Source organism: Centroberyx affinis, unplaced genomic scaffold (assembly GCF_046629955.1).
Source record: "Centroberyx affinis isolate AG114_WGS23_722 - 3 ecotype Tasmania unplaced genomic scaffold, CSIRO-AGI_Caff_v1 ptg003745l_1, whole genome shotgun sequence".
Lineage (NCBI taxonomy): Eukaryota > Metazoa > Chordata > Actinopteri > Beryciformes > Berycidae > Centroberyx > Centroberyx affinis.
This window is the reverse complement of record NW_027281623.1, coordinates 150231-168087: the sequence shown is the minus strand read 5'-3', so window position 1 is coordinate 168087 and position 17857 is coordinate 150231. Positions and strand designations below refer to the sequence as shown.

Genomic DNA, 17857 nt, shown 5'->3' with positions numbered 1-17857 from the left:
TCACTACAACTTCCGGTGGAGGGGGCGCGCATTGCGCAGTCTTGTCAGGCAAACAGAGCCGTTCACGTCATCTGTACTTGGACCCTATTGTGGTATCTAGGACTCGAGCGCTGCTTCCAGAGCTCCCATTGAGTTCAGTGTTGGTGAATCTACTTTAAGAAGTCAAGCACTTACCCCAAAGAACTACAGCAAAGATTCCCTCAAGAGAAATATATTTTTGTTAACCAAAATAACAGTTAAAAAATGATCATAACTATCAACAAAATCACAAATGCAAAATTAGGTTAATTTATTATTTATTTATTTTTTTAAAGGTTGAAGCAAGACATGAGGCAGTGATAAAAATAAGATAAATAAAATGATGAAAAACTGCAGTTCCCTTTTCTTTTACAGCTAAAAATGGTTAGTGCAATTGTTAACTGTATCTCAAAATGAATTAACTAAGCCTACTAAAACACAATCCAAAACTGAATGTAGCTGAACTCCCATGTAGTGAAACTCTTCATCACTGAAAATAACACTCCTCTTCAGTAGGATGTTATAGGAAAAAATCACAATTAATTTCAGAACTCCAATTTAGCAGATATGTTGTCTGGTGTTGGAATATGAGACTCCTAACAGCTCCTTTGCATTATAAAAAACAGTAGGCCTACATGGTTAACAAACGCCTTCTCATTGAATTTCATATGAAATCAGAAGCAGTGATTACAGTGCAAACCCCTGAATGGACAGCTTTATTAAAAATTTAAATCACATTTCTGAAACGCACACCACATTTTAATTTTTTTTATTTCATATGACAACACAGATTAAAAGACCCCACTCTGACAAAGCTGTTAGTAAAAGTTGTTACATCTTACATTGTTAAATCAAGAATCAGTTAAACAATTTGATCAAACAAGCTCAAGCTTTAAAAACACAATGAGTAAGCTGTAACAAAATTGTAACGACTCAACAGTAGCAGCATAAAATGAAATATTGGTAGTGAAAATTTCAGTAGGAACATGCACATTGGGGTGTGGTCCAAACAAATGTTTAAGACAATGTCGGAGAAAATGGTCCACATAATGGTCAACTACATGAAAAGACAAATGCAACCCATACACTATGTTTGCCATTATTTGGTTTTTAAATCACTTTGTATATATACTTCTGAATAGAAATAAAGGGTAACACTTTACAATAAGGGTACAATAAGGGTTAGTTAATGCTTAAGGGTTAGTTAATGCTTAATAAGCATTAACTAACCCTTAATTAACAGTTAACTAATGTGTCTGGTAATCATTTACTAATGGTGTTCATGTTAACTAAGGTATTAATTTATACATTATTTAATAGTCATCTTTATAAACTATTAAATAATGTATAAATTAATACCTTAGTTAATATGAACACCATTAGTAAATTACACATTAGTTAACTGTTAATTAAGGGTTAGTTAATGCTTATTAAGCATTAACTAACCCTTAACTTAGTGACCCTTATTGTAAAGTGTTACCAAAGTTTACTACTGCTGTCCCAACAGAGACTGATGATGCAAACAAGCATGTCATTTTTGATAAACTGTGACCGGCTGGGCGCTTTGAAATGGACTCGCAATGGAATGTGCAGTAAAATTTTTAAAAATTTTGGGAACGACTGACTGACCGACTTATACTAGCTGCTGGCCGCAGGTAAAAAGAAGAGCTTCATACATAAAATTAATAAAAAAGTGCAATAAAATGTGCAAACCAGAACAAAACAGTTTTGGTTATGTGAATATACTGATGATGTTATAACCGAAAAATCATATAGTTTTGTAAATTTTTGCTACAACGCTTTTTTCACTAACAAATTAAATTCTTATTTGCATCACAAGCTTGTGTTAGGACATTCTGCTTTTTTTCCCCCTGATGGTTATAATTAAATCAACTGTTGATCCACATAAAAAGACAAATGTTTCTCCCTTTGGTGGCAACTCAAAAATAAAAGGCATTCTTGATCATATTAATCATGACCTGTTTTGGTAGTACCAGTGACTGGCAAAACATTGAGTACAAAAGCAACAACATATAATGAAATTAAGTTAGTTAAGCAACAAATGACAGTTTTACATTTTTACAGACACCAACCAATTCCCCAGAATATAAAAAGGCCATAACATTTTTTATATTTACTATTGAGAAGACATTAACTTCCATCAATCTCAAGGACTTGGAGAGTTTCTGACCTCCCGTTGTTTTTAATAATGCTGATTTTCTCTTTTTTAGACAAGTGACCCTGTGCCATTCAAGCCTTATTTTGTAGTGACCCATATAATTCTTTCAGCTGTGATAACCATAAAATGATGTTGGTGTCCTAACAACCAGAAAGAATATTCAGTATGTAACAATCCTCAGTATTTGCCGCATTAGTGCAGACAAAGTAAAGCAAGGAAGCCACTGGAGAAACAAAGAGTTTGTTTCCATATGATTAAATATACGTGAAAAAACTCATATTGTCTTATTTTCATCATTCAGTATCTCCAAAAGTAATTCGTAGAGGAATCTCGACTGTAACAAATTTGTCATGGTGTCAACCACAGACTTAAGTTAACTACTATTCTTTTTATAGTACCATCATTAGTTTTAAAGCTGCACTAGGCAATTTGGCATGCTGGTGCAGTGAGAGGTAACCGTTTGAATTCTGAGGACCACTCCCTGCTGATTAAGACTCTTTTGGATTTCACACTTAAAGGAATAGTTCACCCAAAAATGAAAATTCTGTCATCATCTACTCACCCTCATGCCAAATGAAACAGGTGAAATTTGTTAGTCCATATAACACACAGGGAGGCTGCCAGCACAACTTGGTAGCAGCCTTCTCCAAAACAACTGAAGTCAATGGGGACCTGTTCTTTAGAGTTCCACAACAAAAACAGCCAAACAATCACACTGTGAATAGAAAGACCTATACACCATTATTTGTTGCAAATCAATCAGCTGTAGTTAAGATTTGCACTAAATGATGGTGTAAATATACTGTAGGTCTTTTTGGAACTCTGAAGAACTGGTCCCCACTGACTTCAGTTGTTTTGGAGAAGGCTGCTATGGAGTTGTGCTGGCAGCCTCCCTGTGTGTTATATGGACAAACTTCACCTGTGTTTCAACTGGCATGAGGGGGAGGAGATGATGACAGGATTTTCATTTTTGGGTGAACTATTCCTTTAAGTTTGGATTCGTCACTTCCTGTGTGGAGAAGGTTTCCCACCAGTTACCACACTAGAATTTAATTTGGTCAAATAGGATGAATCTGGATTTTGCACTGACACTGTAAGACAGTAGTAGTGCAGCTTGGAACACACCAGCGTCTCACTGACTGGGTCATAGGGAGCAGAAGTATCTGTGGACGGGGAAAGCGGTGAGGCCGGACAGGGCGATGCCCAGACTGTCTCCCACGCTGGCGGCGGCCATGGCGAATTCCCTCTGCCTGTCTCCGGTCTGTGTGGGGAGGGGAGAAGGGGGGGGGGGGGGGGGTCAGGGCGATGACACACATAACACATAGGTTGCAAAACACATTCACAAAGCAGCGAGGTCACTCTGCCTATCTAGTAAATCAGTGGTGACATTTACGAGCAGGGGACAATTTCCTTCTTCACACAGTGACTCCACTAACCTGGTTTTGGGAATGACGCATGTAAACATCATAACTGGGTTAGAATAACCCACATAAGCTCATTATGTGATTATGTATGTATGTACTATATGATTATGAAAACACATCTTTTTACCATTGCTTTCAATTAGATGGTGGTAAATTGGTTTACATGTATTTAGTGTTTTTTTCTGGTACTTCTGTGTCCTTTTTACTATTGTTTTTATTGTTTTACTCCTTTTATTTCTTTGTTTTTATGCCTTTCTATTCTGTGAAGCACTTTGTAAACAGTCTTGTTAGAAGGTGCTATACAAATAAAGTTATTATTATTATGTGTGTGATTATGACAAACCTGGTTAACCTGCCGTTCTCCCATATTCAAGTCGTTACTGTGGCATGGAAACAGCTTACAGCTTTACTTTCCAAATCTAAATATCTCTAAAGAATCTGTTAATACCTCTATCTAATATTAGCTGCATCAAAATGAAACCTATTTAAAAACATACAGATGATTCCTATTCAACCTTTCTGTGGATGCCGTGACTAGCAAAGCAAAACAGACAGACAGACGGGGCTGACCTCCTTGCTGATGAAGTAGAAGGTGTTGACGTAGGCGGCCCCGCCCAGCAGGCCCTCATAGAGGACAATGGCGAACACCAGCCAGGCATTGGGCAGGAACTGGTAGCACACTGATAAGAGCAGCAGCACCGCATTCACAACCTGGGGGGGAAGTCAGACAGAGAGAGAAATGTGACCCGACTACACACTGCTTTTTGTAAGACGTCAAAAGCCAAAAAGGTTGGAAACCACTGGTTTCATCTTTAACAATGTGTTGTATTTTAAAAGTTTGTTATATTATCCATTGTGTCAAATCTCCATCTGAAAAGTAACTAAAGCTGTCAAATAAATGTAGTGGAGTAGAAAGTACAATATTTCCCTCTGAAATGTAGTGGAGTGGAAGTATAAAGTAGCATCAAATGGAAATACTCAAGTATCTCAAAATTGTACTTAAGTACAGTACTTGAGTAAATGTACTTAGTTACTTTCCACCACTGCATGTGACATGTAAAGTCACTTGCATACAAGAGGAGGATTATGGGAGCCGTGTGAAAAATCACAGCCATGATGTGAAGACTTCACAATTAGTTCAATTTTCACAACAATGCAATATTTACTTTCTATTGACAAGGCAACAGTCAGTATCTCCTCCCTCACAAATGATGCAGCCCCCTCTGGGCCAATATGTGACCTCGTTTTGACCTGGAATTGTCAACACTGTGCTACTGCAGCACTTTAGTGTTAAAAGGAGTTTATAAAGTCAATGTATTTCCACTCCCCCCCCCCCCCCCCCCCCCCCAAGCACCTATAAAGAACTGACACATTTGTTTTTCTATGCATGGAATAGATTAGTGCACGTGCACAAGGGAGGGATAGAGGGCAGACGATTCTCTCAGTTCAGCTTCTGTCACAGTATAAGCTTGAACAAATGGTCCCGGTCCTGCATGTTCTTGCTCCAGCCCTGTTCTTGCACACCTGATCCAATTAAGGGCTACACATTTTTATGACACCTTAATTGGATCAGGTGTGCAAGAGTAGATTTTTGGGGATTTTAGGGATTCTGATGCTTGTTTTACGTGTTATTTTAAGGATTTTGTTCCTTTTTTTTATCTACAGTGTTTGTTCCATGTCATTTTTACCCTTGTGTTTACCTGACTGCACAACCAATTTCCCTTTGGGACAATAACGATATTGAACCGCTCCTTTAAAATCAGTGGTTCTCAGAGTCCAGAGTCCTGCTGGTTTTCTATCCTACTAGGTAGTTCACTGCAGTTAACTGCATTCACCTGGCGTTCCAGGTGTAAATCAGTCCCTGATTAGAGAGCTAGCTAGCTATTTTTTATGAGCACCTCTCCATGAAAAGGTAAACCCACCGATCTCCTCTCTGCTAATGTGTACTTTTTTATTTCCTGGCTCTCACCTGTAGCAGAGCGAGAGCCCACACCTTCTTGATCTTCACACAGCACAGGGAGGAACGAGACACCAACACACCGACCTGGTACAGTGTCTGGTACCTGAACACACACACAAAAAAAAAAGAAAACTTGGGGTCTACATCCTAAAAGACTCTTATATACCAAGTAATTCCTTGAGAATAAGATGAGAGTAACTGACCAGCGATACTGCTCTGCATGAGACAAGTAGAAGTTTGGGAAGTACAGGAGTTCCAGCTGGGAAAGGTATGGTCCGCATTTAGTTTTGTTTCAAGATTACCAAGCTATATTTCAATGGTTTAAAGAGGCAGTAAACATGAAAGATGAAAGAAAGCATTAGAGGAGAACTCACCAGGCCCTGGTTGATGAAGTACTCAGCGAAGTAGACCAACCCCAGGGGAAACACAAACCTCAGCAAACCCTGCTCAGAGGAATCAATAGGAATAATCCAATCCCATGACAAATGCCACTACTCAAAGATTATCTGCTGGGAATTCAAATCTCAAGTGTAATGAAGAGCACACTTACCTTGATGACGTGCAGTTTCTCCGTGAAGGTGAGCGGTCCAGTGGTTCTGTCCTCTGTTACATTCAGGGGGAAGATAACCTTAACTGTATTGCTTTACCACTGAGTCCCCATTCATTGTCCCCCACATTGTATGATGACTTTAACTGTATGACCTGCTTTACCACTGAGTCCCCATTCATTGTCCCCCACATTGTATGATGACTTTAACTGTATGACCTGCTTTACCACTGAGTCCCCATTCATTGTCCCCCACATTGTATGATAACTTTAACTGTATGACCTGCTTTACCACTGAGTCCCCATTCATTGTCCCCCACATTGTATGATAACTTTAACTGTATGAGCTGCTTTACCACTGAGTCCCCATTCATTGTCCCCCACATTATATGATAACTTTAACTGCATGACCTGCTTTACCACTGAGTCCCCATTCATTGTCCCCCACATTGTATAACTTTAACTGTATGACCTGCTTTACCACCGAGTCCCCATTCATTGTCCCCCACATTGTATGATAACTTTAACTGTATGACCTGCTTTACCACTGAGTCCCCATTCATTGTCCCCCACATTGTATGATAACTTTAACTGTATTGCTTTACCACTGAGTCCCCATTCATTGTCCCCCACATTGTATGATAACTTTAACTGTATGACCTGCTTTACCACTGAGTCCCCATTCATTGTCAATGCCGCCCCTAGCAGCACAAAGTCAACGTTACAGTGTGACTAACTAACAAACGAACGGACGGAGACCGATCCATAGTCCCCCTTTTGGTGGGGGACAAAAATGGAGCAATGCATCACAAAGAAATCAGCAGTTTCCTATAATCGGAATCTGCTGCAAATGAAAAATAAAGAAAGACTAGAAAATGGGGACAGGTAATCAGATGCAGACAGAGAGTTAGAAAACTGACACACTGCTTCAGATCAGGCAGTATTACAATACAACAGGCTTCTGAGATCCTCTGGCAGGGTCTCTTGTGCTGCTTGGTAGTCTAAAGCTACACTGTGTATTATATATTATGTATTTATGTAAAAAAACACCGGTCTCATGAGCCTAAACTTCTGGTGGGGAAGTGGTATATCCAATAATCCTGCACAAACACAGTGCCACGCACCTCGGGCCGCTTTCTCCCGCTGCTCTTCTCCCTCTTCCTCCGATTCGTCCATCAGCCGCTGTCTCTCCTCCGAGCCTCCGGCTGCGTGTTCTTCCTCTCCGCTTCGCCACTGAGGGAACGACGCCGGAAAGACCAGCAGGAAAAAATAGCTGGTGGTGGGTTTGGGTATGGGGGGAGGGGGGGTCGAAGAGAAAGGGGAGGTGTTAGGATTGGGGGAAGAAGTATTTTGCAGCTGATGTTTTCAATGTCATTTGACAAATACAAATAGTCCCATCTCTCTGTTTGGGTCCTAAAATATGATATCACAAATTCACTTGCTAAATAAGCATACATCACTGACAGGACAGACTAAATGTATCGCAGCTGTAAGGACTGAGAAACATCCAGAATTTCCACAAGGGGATTAATAAAGTGATCTCTTATCTTATCTTATTACATCATACATAGACAATAGAATCCACTACTTGGGAAACTGCTTTAAAGTAAAAGTCTGAATCTGCTCGTCCCTTTATTGAATATTTCACACAACACCTGCTCCTACACAGGGAAAAGGCATTGAAAATAGATATGGTGACATATTTCTATAAAAATGTATGAGTCAAAAAAGTTAATTTTAGGACCGAGAATTGACTGGTGAAGAGAATGAATACAGGAAGTTCTACAGACCTGATCACCATAGCAAAGGGGACCACCAACATGATGAGCAGGGTAATCTGGGGCGACAGGCCGGCTTGGGTGAGGGCCGAGTAGAGGAGGGCCCCAGCGACACCGGCACCCCCGGTACCTGAACCCCAGCCTCCCAGTACATCCCTGAGGGAGGGAGGGAGGGAGGGAGAGACCGAGTGGTTATTGAGAAAGGGAGATAGGAGAAATCATGGAAAACAGAAGATGGAGTCACTGTAGGACAGGAATTCTCTTGCAGTCAGGGAAGTTTCACCAAGTCAAATTTAACACGTTTTAAAAATGCTGTGGGAAAACAAAATGCGAGACTGACTTCACGTTTGAAATAACTGTGAGAACATCTCTGAAGTGTCCGAGATTAAAACGTTTTTATTTTATCAAACTTCCTATGACAATGATTTACCCTAACCAACATTTACAATCTATGTTAAAGATACTTGTAAGTGCAGGAAATAGAATATCTGATATGAAACACCACATCCTAAGGGACGTGCACGTGCACACACACACACACACACACACACACACACACACACAGACACACACACACACTTCTAGAATGTCTGATATGCTCTTACTGGTTTTTGAATGGTTTAAGTCACAGTAATAGTTTTATGTCATTGTAGATATTGATGATTATGTAGTATTGTATAGAACATGTTTTCATATCAAATAATGAATAGTTATAATATAGACATTGATGATTATTTACTATTGTATAGAACATATTTTCAAACCAAATAAAGTTATTATAGATATTGATGATTATATACTATTGTATAGAACATTTTTTCAAACCAAATAAAGTTATTATAGATATTGATGATTATATACTATTGTATAGAACATTTTTTCAAACCAAATACAGTTATTATAGATATTGATGATTATATACTATTGTATAGAACATGTTTTCAAACCAAATACAGTTATTATAGATATTGATGATTATATACTATTGTATTGAACATGTTTAAAATCAAATTATTTATCGTCGCAACATGGTTAGAATGTATATTAAAATGAAAGTTGACATTTTTGATGATATTGTTTCTGATAACCAGTCATGCCTATAAAGTTACTGAATTGAATCGAGAGAGAACAAGAGACATTCAAATTGAGAAATTTGAAATTGGTTCAAGAAGAAAAGATGAGTTGAGAGATGCATAAGAGAGAAAGACAAGAGATGTTTGAATGGAGAAAAATGAAAGTGGTTTGAAGAGGAAAAAAATTAAATAAATAGGTAGAAGAGTGAAGGAGCTACAAGAGACAGAGGCCTTAAAAAAACCATAGGCAACCAACAATTTCATCACAAGTAGAATGTATAATGAAATATTGGAAGAGTGTTACATTTTCTGAGCCTTCGGGGGAAAAAAGAGGGGAACAAATGTTGAGAAATGGATGGAATACGTCTTTACCTGCTGAAGAAGACGGTGAGAGAGAGGAAGGACAGTTCTCCAAGTCCAGAGCTCATACTGGCAAAGATCACACCTGGAAACACAGAGGCAGAGAGGGAGTCAGACTAGGTGAACCGGGGAAGGACAGAAGCACCTTAAACATGTCCATGTAGGAGAGAAAAAAACATGAACCACATAAAAGGAAAACCAGGATTGTTGAGTGATAGTAGGCTCCATGCTAACACTTTAGCATACACTATGTTGAGTGAAAGCAGGCCCCATTCTAACGCTTTAGCATACACTATGTTGAGTGATAGCAGGCCCCATACTAACGCTTTAGCATACACTATGTTGAGTGATAGCAGGCCCCATACTAACGCTTTAGCATACACTATGTTGAGTGATAGCAGGCCCCATACTAACGCTTTAGCATACACTATGTTGAGTGATAGCAGGCCCCATACTAACGCTTTAGCATACACTATGTTGAGTGATAGCAGGCCCCATACTAACGCTTTAGCATACACTATGTTGAGTGATAGCAGGCCCCATGCTAACGCTTTAGCATACACTATGTTGAGTGATAGCAGGCCCCATGCTAACGCTTTAGCATACACTATGTTGAGCGATAGCAGGCTCCATGCTAACGCTTTAGCATACACTATGTTGAGCGATAGCAGGCTCCATGCTAACGCTTTAGCATACTCTATGTTGACTGATAGTAAGCCTCTAGTATCATCTGCAAAGTGAGAAAATGAGACCATGCAGCAGCTCTAAAGCTAAATGCCAAGTCATCTTAAATGATATCTGGCTAAGTCTGGCAGGTTTGTGTTAGAGATTGTAAAATTTACATATGACATAAAGATATCAATGCTTCGAATTTAAAATGATTAATAACTAAGATGTATTTGTTTCATGTGCACATTTTGTGTATTCTGTGATGTCTAAATTGTAGTGTAGAAACTGAGGCTTATGTTAATGATCAGTGAACTGATCAGTCTGCTCTCGCAGTTTGCTGCCAGAAGCATTTATCACCGTGGTAAAAGTGAAGCATTATCTGGTTTCAGTGGAATAACCGCAGCTGCACTCCTGGAGATCAGATAACAGAAACTGAAACCCAGATAAAAAATAATTAAGCTGCATCAAATCCATCGTCAGCATTTTCAACCAGGCCATTCTCAATACCAATTAAAGACATGACTATTATTGTTGAATAGACTCAAATATGACATACAAAACAAAACAAGTATGTATGAGATGGAGGCTATGAGTTAATTACCCAGAATGCTCATCCACATAGTTGCGGAGAAGGACACAAGGAGAAAACTTGCTACTGCCATGCTGACGCAGAACAACACTCGGAAACTAGAAGTGAAAACAGCCATTAGACAAGTTCCTTAAGGTGCACAACAGTCAAGTCATGCACTTCAAATGACCAAACTTCTCATTTTGCAAAACAATATTCCTTTGTCTCTACTAATAAGATAGCCGTGGACTTTTAATTTAGCATTGTAGGTTGTCAATTAGATACAGCCTACAGAAGCCACACTCAGTGTCCTGAAACCTAGTGCTGGCCCTGAGGCTGTGAATGACATGTTCAACAGTGTTTCAACAGCTATCTATCTATCATCTATCTAAATAGTTAATTTATACATTTCTCTACCAGCTGCATCAAGTACACCAAGTACAAAATGAGATATTCCCTGTCCACTAATTCTTTTTTCCAACTTAACTTGACCCAACTTAACCAAATTTGACCTGTTGCTTCTTAACAAAATAAGTGGTAATTTAGGCTGCTTTATATATCTTTTGTTATTCCTTTTTCTGAGGCATTTTAGAGGATTTTTTTTTTGCTATATACATAGTATTCTGTAAATCATCAAATAAACACAATTTTTCCATATCCATCTGTATGTCATCAGAATGAAACAGAAAAATGCAGTCCGACTTTATCCACTGTGTCACACATTTTAATGAAATGTTTGAATAATTAACCAATTTGAATATGTTATTAACCAGTGGTGGAAGAAGTACTGAGATCTTTTACTTAAGTAAAAGTAGCAATACAACAATGTAAAGATACTCCATTACAAGTAAAAGTCCTGCATTCAAAATCTTACTTAAGAAAAAGTACATAAGTATTGGCAGCAAAATGTACTTAGAGTATCAAAGTAAACGTACTCATTATGCAAAATGTCCCCATTTAGAGAGTTATATTTTTCATAAATTACTGGAATATTAATACTGATTTACTGACATACATGTACATGTAAGCAGCATTTTAAAGTTGTCAACGTGAAGCTAATCTTAACAATTTAGCTATACTTTTGGATAGTCTAATCTATAACAATGCTATTTTATAGTGATTTTATAAAGATGATCAAATGTTTTAAATATAAAATATTGATCTGAAAAGTAACTAGTAACTATAGCTGTGAAATAAATGTAATGGAGTAAAAAGTACAATATTTCCCTCTAAAATGTAGTGGAGGATAAGTACAAAGTAGCGTAAAATGGAAATACTCAAGTAAAGTACAAGTACAAAACACTTAAGTCAAGGATTTGTGTTTGTGTCCACATTCATAAAAAATCTCAGTCTGATAGGATGAAACAAAGTGTTTCTTCCTCTTTATCTGTGGCCCGTGACTTAAAGCAAATGGTGGTTGGCTGTGGTCAAAACCCAAGGCGTCAGTATCCACACTGAAGATGTCGACTTTTTTTTTAAGAACAGGGTTATAAGTGATAATCCTTCTCTTACCCATAGGGCAGCTTGTGGATGTAGAAGGGAGCAAACAGCTTGATGACGAGGGTGGGGAGAATGTCGGCCAGCAGCACCGCCTGAGGAGAGGACCACACAGTAAACCACATGTGAAGCCAAGTGCTTATTAATAAAGCATCAACGTGGTATGAGATATGTCCCTGTGTAAATAACAATGGTTGTAAAAACCTTAGGATGATATGGGAAAAAGACTTGGGTTGTACATTTGATGAAGAGACATGGGAGAGGATTCTTTCCAACAATGGGAAATATATTAGAGAAGCCAGAGGCAAATGTATTCATTATAAAATACTTCATAGATATTATTACACCCCAACAAGACTCAATAAAATGGGTCTAATTAAAGAGTTTATGTTGGAAATGTAAAACAGAACAAGGTACATACATACATGCATTATGGGAATGTGCCATGGTTTCTCCTTTATGGAGGAATGTTCTGGAATATATGGGTGATTGGTTAGAATGTGAACTGCCCAGATCACCAAAGATGTGTCTCCTTGGGGACAGATCTGTAGTGCCGCAGTTGAGCAAATTTGCATTTACAGTATTAACAACTGGCTTAATAACCTGTGCTCGGCTGATTCTTAGATGTTGGAAAGAACCTCAAACTCCTACACTGAAAATGTGGAGGGAACAAATGGTGGAAATTGTTGCATGTGAAAAGATGCTGGGAAGATTGAACTGGAAAAGTGATATGGTTAAAGAACAATGGGACGGCTTTAGTGGGTGTATGTCCGAAGGGAGCGACTTAACCTTGACAAGAATCTGATGGTTTGGTACTGTACATCTGTAATTATTACCATGTTCTAATGCCCACTACATTATCGTAACCAAATAATTGCCTTGCTTATATCAATGTATGTTTGGCTACCTGCCTGTTTTTTTTTTTTGGTTTGTTTTTTGTAGTTGTATTTTGCATAAAATTCATTAAAAAACTTTAAATTAAAAAATTTTTATATATCATGTGCCAAATTAGAAATGCTGAACGGAAACAACAAATTTCAATGGAATTAAAGCCCCCCCCCTCCCACTCCTGTCCCCTTGAGCTACGGTGGCCTGTAATTGGCATAAATAACAAAGTCACATTTTCACAGTAGAGCAATAAGCTAGCTAATTGGAGCGGAGATCCAACAGAAATATCTAGTGTAGAGGTAATACTGTATATCACCATGCTAAATACTAAGTATGGAATAGTACTATTGCTTTGTCCCAGAATGCCTTTCGACCACCCGCAGAGAAGTGAGGTGAACTTGTTGCATTCAATCAAAGATGAGTGTATGGGTGTATAAATTATAGCTAGCTAGCCAACTACCGTATTTCCTCTAATAGTGGCCGGTAGTAAATTAAAAGCCGGGTCTCCGATAATGTCCGGGGCCGTGGTCGACACGAACAAATAAAGGCCGGCTCCAAATACAGGCCGGGGAAAAAAACAAAGGAAAACACAACGTTGGATACCGGTAAACTCCTGGTGCCTGTTATATAATGTAACCCTCTGCAGTTGAGGTAAATAAAGGCCCGGGCCAATATTAGAGGAAATACGGTACTTTATGATCAAGGCCGTACCTGCTACACAAAATGCACCATGTCTTGTGGCTGCATTGCATTCTGGTCTACTGAGGCTACTGCTTCAGTGGAGGAATTAGTCTCTCTGCCTCTTCTACGATGGATTTCTCCCTGTATGATTGGTGAGCGTGTCTTGGTGCAAAATGGCCTTAGTTTCGTTTATTTTGATAATCAAAAACAATGCATAGCCATCAGTCATGCATTCATTAAAATCATTGAGGATAACACATAAAGTTTCCAAAACTTATTTCCATGTGGCGGCTCTAGAAAGAAGTCGACTCTTTGATTCTGAGGGACTGACACCAAAACCTGACGTTTACCACTGATGTTTTAGATCGCTGAAACATTATCCGCTCTCAGAATATCATCTTATTAACTGAACAATTAATCAAAATTTTATCGAAATCGCAATATGGCCTACTGCAATTTTCAAATCGCAGCAGGCGCAATATTTGTTAAAGGTGAAATGTGTCAAAATACCATTTTAAATTAAATATTGTGGTGCTGCAGAGATGTCCTGGCCTACACATCATATTCCAGACTTAAGAAAACATCTTTGTTTGGCACAGATCCCCGCAAAAATCACACCATAATCATTTGAATACGTTTTTCAATGAAAATGAGAATAATGATGTAAAAATGATCATTCCCTCTAATGTCGCAAATCATATCGCAATTGCAATATCAGTCAAAATAATCGCAATTAGATATTTTTTCAAAATCGTTCAGCCCTATATGCATCCCAGCAAATATTGCTTATCTCATTTTTTTTTTGTATAAATCCCCTAACTGAGCAACTAGTTGTCTCTCAATGTTCAACACTGGTTATGGTTGTCCAGTGTCGTCTGATGAATCTCCATTTACCGCAGCAGAGACAGGGTTGCAGTCATAGCGGCTACTGTTGCTCCTGTTTCCCCGTTCAAAGTCCAAGGCGACTGTGGCCGGAGTCTAGAATACAGACAGGAGATCGTTGAAAGTTGGTCATTTGCTTTTTAAAGACTTTATACAGTTTTCAAACCCTTTGGAATGAGTGCAAACCGCTCATACAAACGTGCTTTTCTTACAGGCGCTGTGGAGTTTTCGGACCCTTGTTTTGTCAGGATGTCATGTGCGGCGCTCAGCATTACCACATAAGCAAAGTTGTTGCACAATCCCAGGAGCCTGAAGAGGTAAAGAGGGAGATAACACTCTGTCATTAACATGTGACAGTAACTGATAACTAAATGGATATCAGGGTATCAGAAAGACAAATTTAAGATTTCTTAAGACCTGTTCAATGCTTCTTGGAACTGATTAGATGACTCATTTCAAATTTTAAATAAAGAAACTAAATTGGAACAACAGGCCGTTTCTGAATGAACATAGCTAATTAAAGTTGTGAAATTATAAATTGGCAGAACAAGGAAAGTAAATTAAATGTTAAAGGACATGAAGTCCAACTCTGTGTAGATAAGCAGATAGGATGTACTGTATATTCTGCTACTAACCCTATTCTGTGTTAAGCTAGAAGTGGACATGCAGTGCAGAGAAACCTGTCACTGCATGGTGAAAAAACCTATACATATATATATATATGTATATGTCAAATTGGAGTACTCAGTTTCTGTTATGACCTGTTAAACAGATAAATTAATTTTACAACATTTTGTGTTGTTTGTGCATAGATTTAATGATATTTTATTATATTATAATTAAATTATTATATCTTATAGTGACTTATAACCAGCTTGTAATGTATTATATCTGCCTATACCTCAGGAATTTCATTACTTCACTTAAAGCACCCAATGACCACTTAGAGTAACTTATAATCACATTATAATGCATTATAAAATGATTATATGTATTACAACTATGAGAATTATAATACACTATGATCCTTGCGAAAAAAAAAATGTCAGTGAGTGACCAGCAATTATGAAGTATTATGATACTTGACCTTATAAGTCATTATAAAATGCTTTATAATGTGTTATGATTATTGTTATAAAGCATTATGTATATTTATGAGTGCTTATAACTATAATTATGAAGTACTATAAGCAGATTATAACGCATTATAAGTATGTTTATAATGCGTTATAGACATGGGTGTCATAGAAAGTGTTACAGTAACTTCTATTTTGATCATTTCTATTTCGCACACCTACATGCAGTGTCGGTTAGTAGTTTCACTTCACTAAACTGCTAGTTGAACTACATTTTGGTGGAAGTTCAGCTACAATCAAATGTGGACAGTGTTTTTTAGTAGTTTAGTACTTTTGTTTTGTCATTTTGAGGCGTAGTTAACTACTTCAACTACCAACTATTTGTGCTTATAAATTTATTTAATAAATAATGTTATTATTGACAACTAAGTTGACAGATTTACTTGACTGTTGAGACCGTTATTACAGCCTAGTTTGTGAAACGTATGAAATGGTTTGAAGTTAAGAAGGTTTGTACCAGTCAGATCCAGACAAAAAACGTATTTCTTTATATTTCCATCCAACAGAAAGTTAACATTCCTTCCACTTTTCTCTTTGAGAAAACCAAAGAGTGTAGGCCAGTTGGTTTGGAGTTCAGGTCCAGACTGAGTGTAAATGTAGGAGTGATGGACATTACATCCAACAGAGAGTTAACACTGTGATGAAGCCAGACAGGCTTAATTGATTTGGACTCTAGTTTCAGTCAACATTCCTTCACTATATTTCAAATAAAATGCTAGTTTTGTTAACATCCTAATCAGTGGTATTTTGGCAGTCACGTGACTGTTATATGAGGCTGTAGATGTAGATATGATATTTCTAATTACATAGAAGTCTGAACTAGTTTTCTCTCAGTGAACTAACTTCATTTCACTTGAAGGTAGCTTAGCTGTAGTTCAGCTTCTTCCACTGTGAATGAATTGGCAGCTTGGAAAACTAGTCTTTCAGTGTAGCTTCCCAACATCTGATACTCACCAGAATCCAGCCCAGTTGCGCCATTGTGAGCAACGACCTGTAAATAATAAATAGGGAGCAGCTTTAGCAAACTCAGGCACTTGATAATCAATAATTAGGTTAAAAACAGACTGCTGACAGACTGACTCACCCTCAGTACGTTGAACAGGATCTGCGTTGACGCTGTCTGTTTGCTCCATGATTTTGAAAAGAGTATAAATAACATAAAACCGAACTGACGTTAGCTAAAATTCCCTTCTGGAGAAGTTCCAGCTGGTAACCCGCTTCATTACCTGCTTAGCTGGTTGCAGGAAGCATCGTAGTAACTTAGCTAACAGCGGCTAACTAACGTTAGCTCCATACGCTTCCACAGAGATTTAACAGGACAGACAGACAACTCACATAATAAAGTACACGATAAACTCCCTATTTTACTGGCTGACAACTAACGGTATTTTGTTTCACTATTCCATCTTCTTCTGTCGGTCGTGCCAGAACTTTGGTGACTCACGAGACGGTGTTTCACAAAAATAGATCCCCGCGGAAACCAGCCTTGAACGTTCCTTTTCAGTGGAGAAAGGACAAGGGGGAAAAGGAAAACAAAACCACCCAACTGATGCTCTGTCCGACACATAAACTAAGCTGCGAAGGAAAATTAACAACACAAAATACCAGACTTCCATTATTATTATTTTGAAGACATCTGTCTGTCTCTTGTCATGTGGGGATGAAAAAGAAACAGACATCTGACCTCTTGACATTCAAGTGCTTTTGCTCGGAGATGATAAAAAATAGACGTTGACACAAAAGCACTTTTTGGTGGCTGTTTTAATTTAGAAATAATGCAGTACAAATGTATTTGTTATTCTTTTTTTATTATTGTGCTGTGAAAGGAAGAGGAGGAAATTGCACATCAGGCATGTAATTTGTTTTTTTTTTAATTTAATCTTTGACATAGCCTAAATACAATAGAGTACACAATACATATTCAGCCTATATAGCCAGTTCATGAAAACTTGAACATTCGCTGTTCTTTCTAGATATACATCCTATCCAAACAACACTATAGTCTATCATACAGAGCCAGCTGAATCAGCTTGGAAAATGACAATTAATTTGTCTTAATTGATCACATTTTTTCTCTCCAAGACAACACTTAGTTGGATTTTTTTTGGGGGGGTTAGGGTTAGGGTTAGGTTTGTAAAAAGATATCCCATGACTCCCCCTGCCTCATCTGACGACTGGACAGTTGTGTAAGGGAGCC

The 17857-nt window shown here is 38.1% G+C and overlaps 1 protein-coding gene across 1 annotated transcript; it reads right to left on the bottom strand.

The window, feature by feature from the left end:
• Positions 1-1390: 1390 nt before the first annotated feature.
• cln3 (CLN3 lysosomal/endosomal transmembrane protein, battenin) lies at positions 1391-17090 on the bottom strand. Its single transcript, XM_071540922.1, has 15 exons — positions 16745-17090; positions 16615-16651; positions 14737-14833; positions 14537-14620; positions 12089-12168; positions 10610-10695; positions 9352-9424; positions 7919-8062; positions 7253-7401; positions 6132-6184; positions 5956-6024; positions 5785-5840; positions 5591-5684; positions 4192-4332; positions 1391-3458 (listed from the first exon to the last, which is right to left on the bottom strand). The coding sequence occupies exons 1-15, from the start codon at positions 16791-16793 to the stop codon at positions 3342-3344; spliced, it is 1329 nt and encodes a 442-aa protein (XP_071397023.1). The 5' UTR covers positions 16794-17090; the 3' UTR covers positions 1391-3341.
• Positions 17091-17857: the final 767 nt, after the last annotated feature.

What these genes read in the sequence shown, in the direction of transcription:
- cln3 (XM_071540922.1), bottom strand. Translation starts at nt 16,793, where the DNA reads ATGGAGCAAACAGACAGCGTCAACGCAGATCCTGTTCAACGTACTGAG. An exon ending in CCCTTTGCTATGGTGATCAG is followed by an intron (nt 7,402 to 7,918) that starts GTCTGTAGAACT and finishes ACCCACCACCAG; the next exon opens with CTATTTTTTCCTGCTGGTCT. An exon ending in CATGCAGAGCAGTATCGCTG is followed by an intron (nt 5,685 to 5,784) that starts GTCAGTTACTCT and finishes GTGTGTGTTCAG; the next exon opens with GTACCAGACACTGTACCAGG.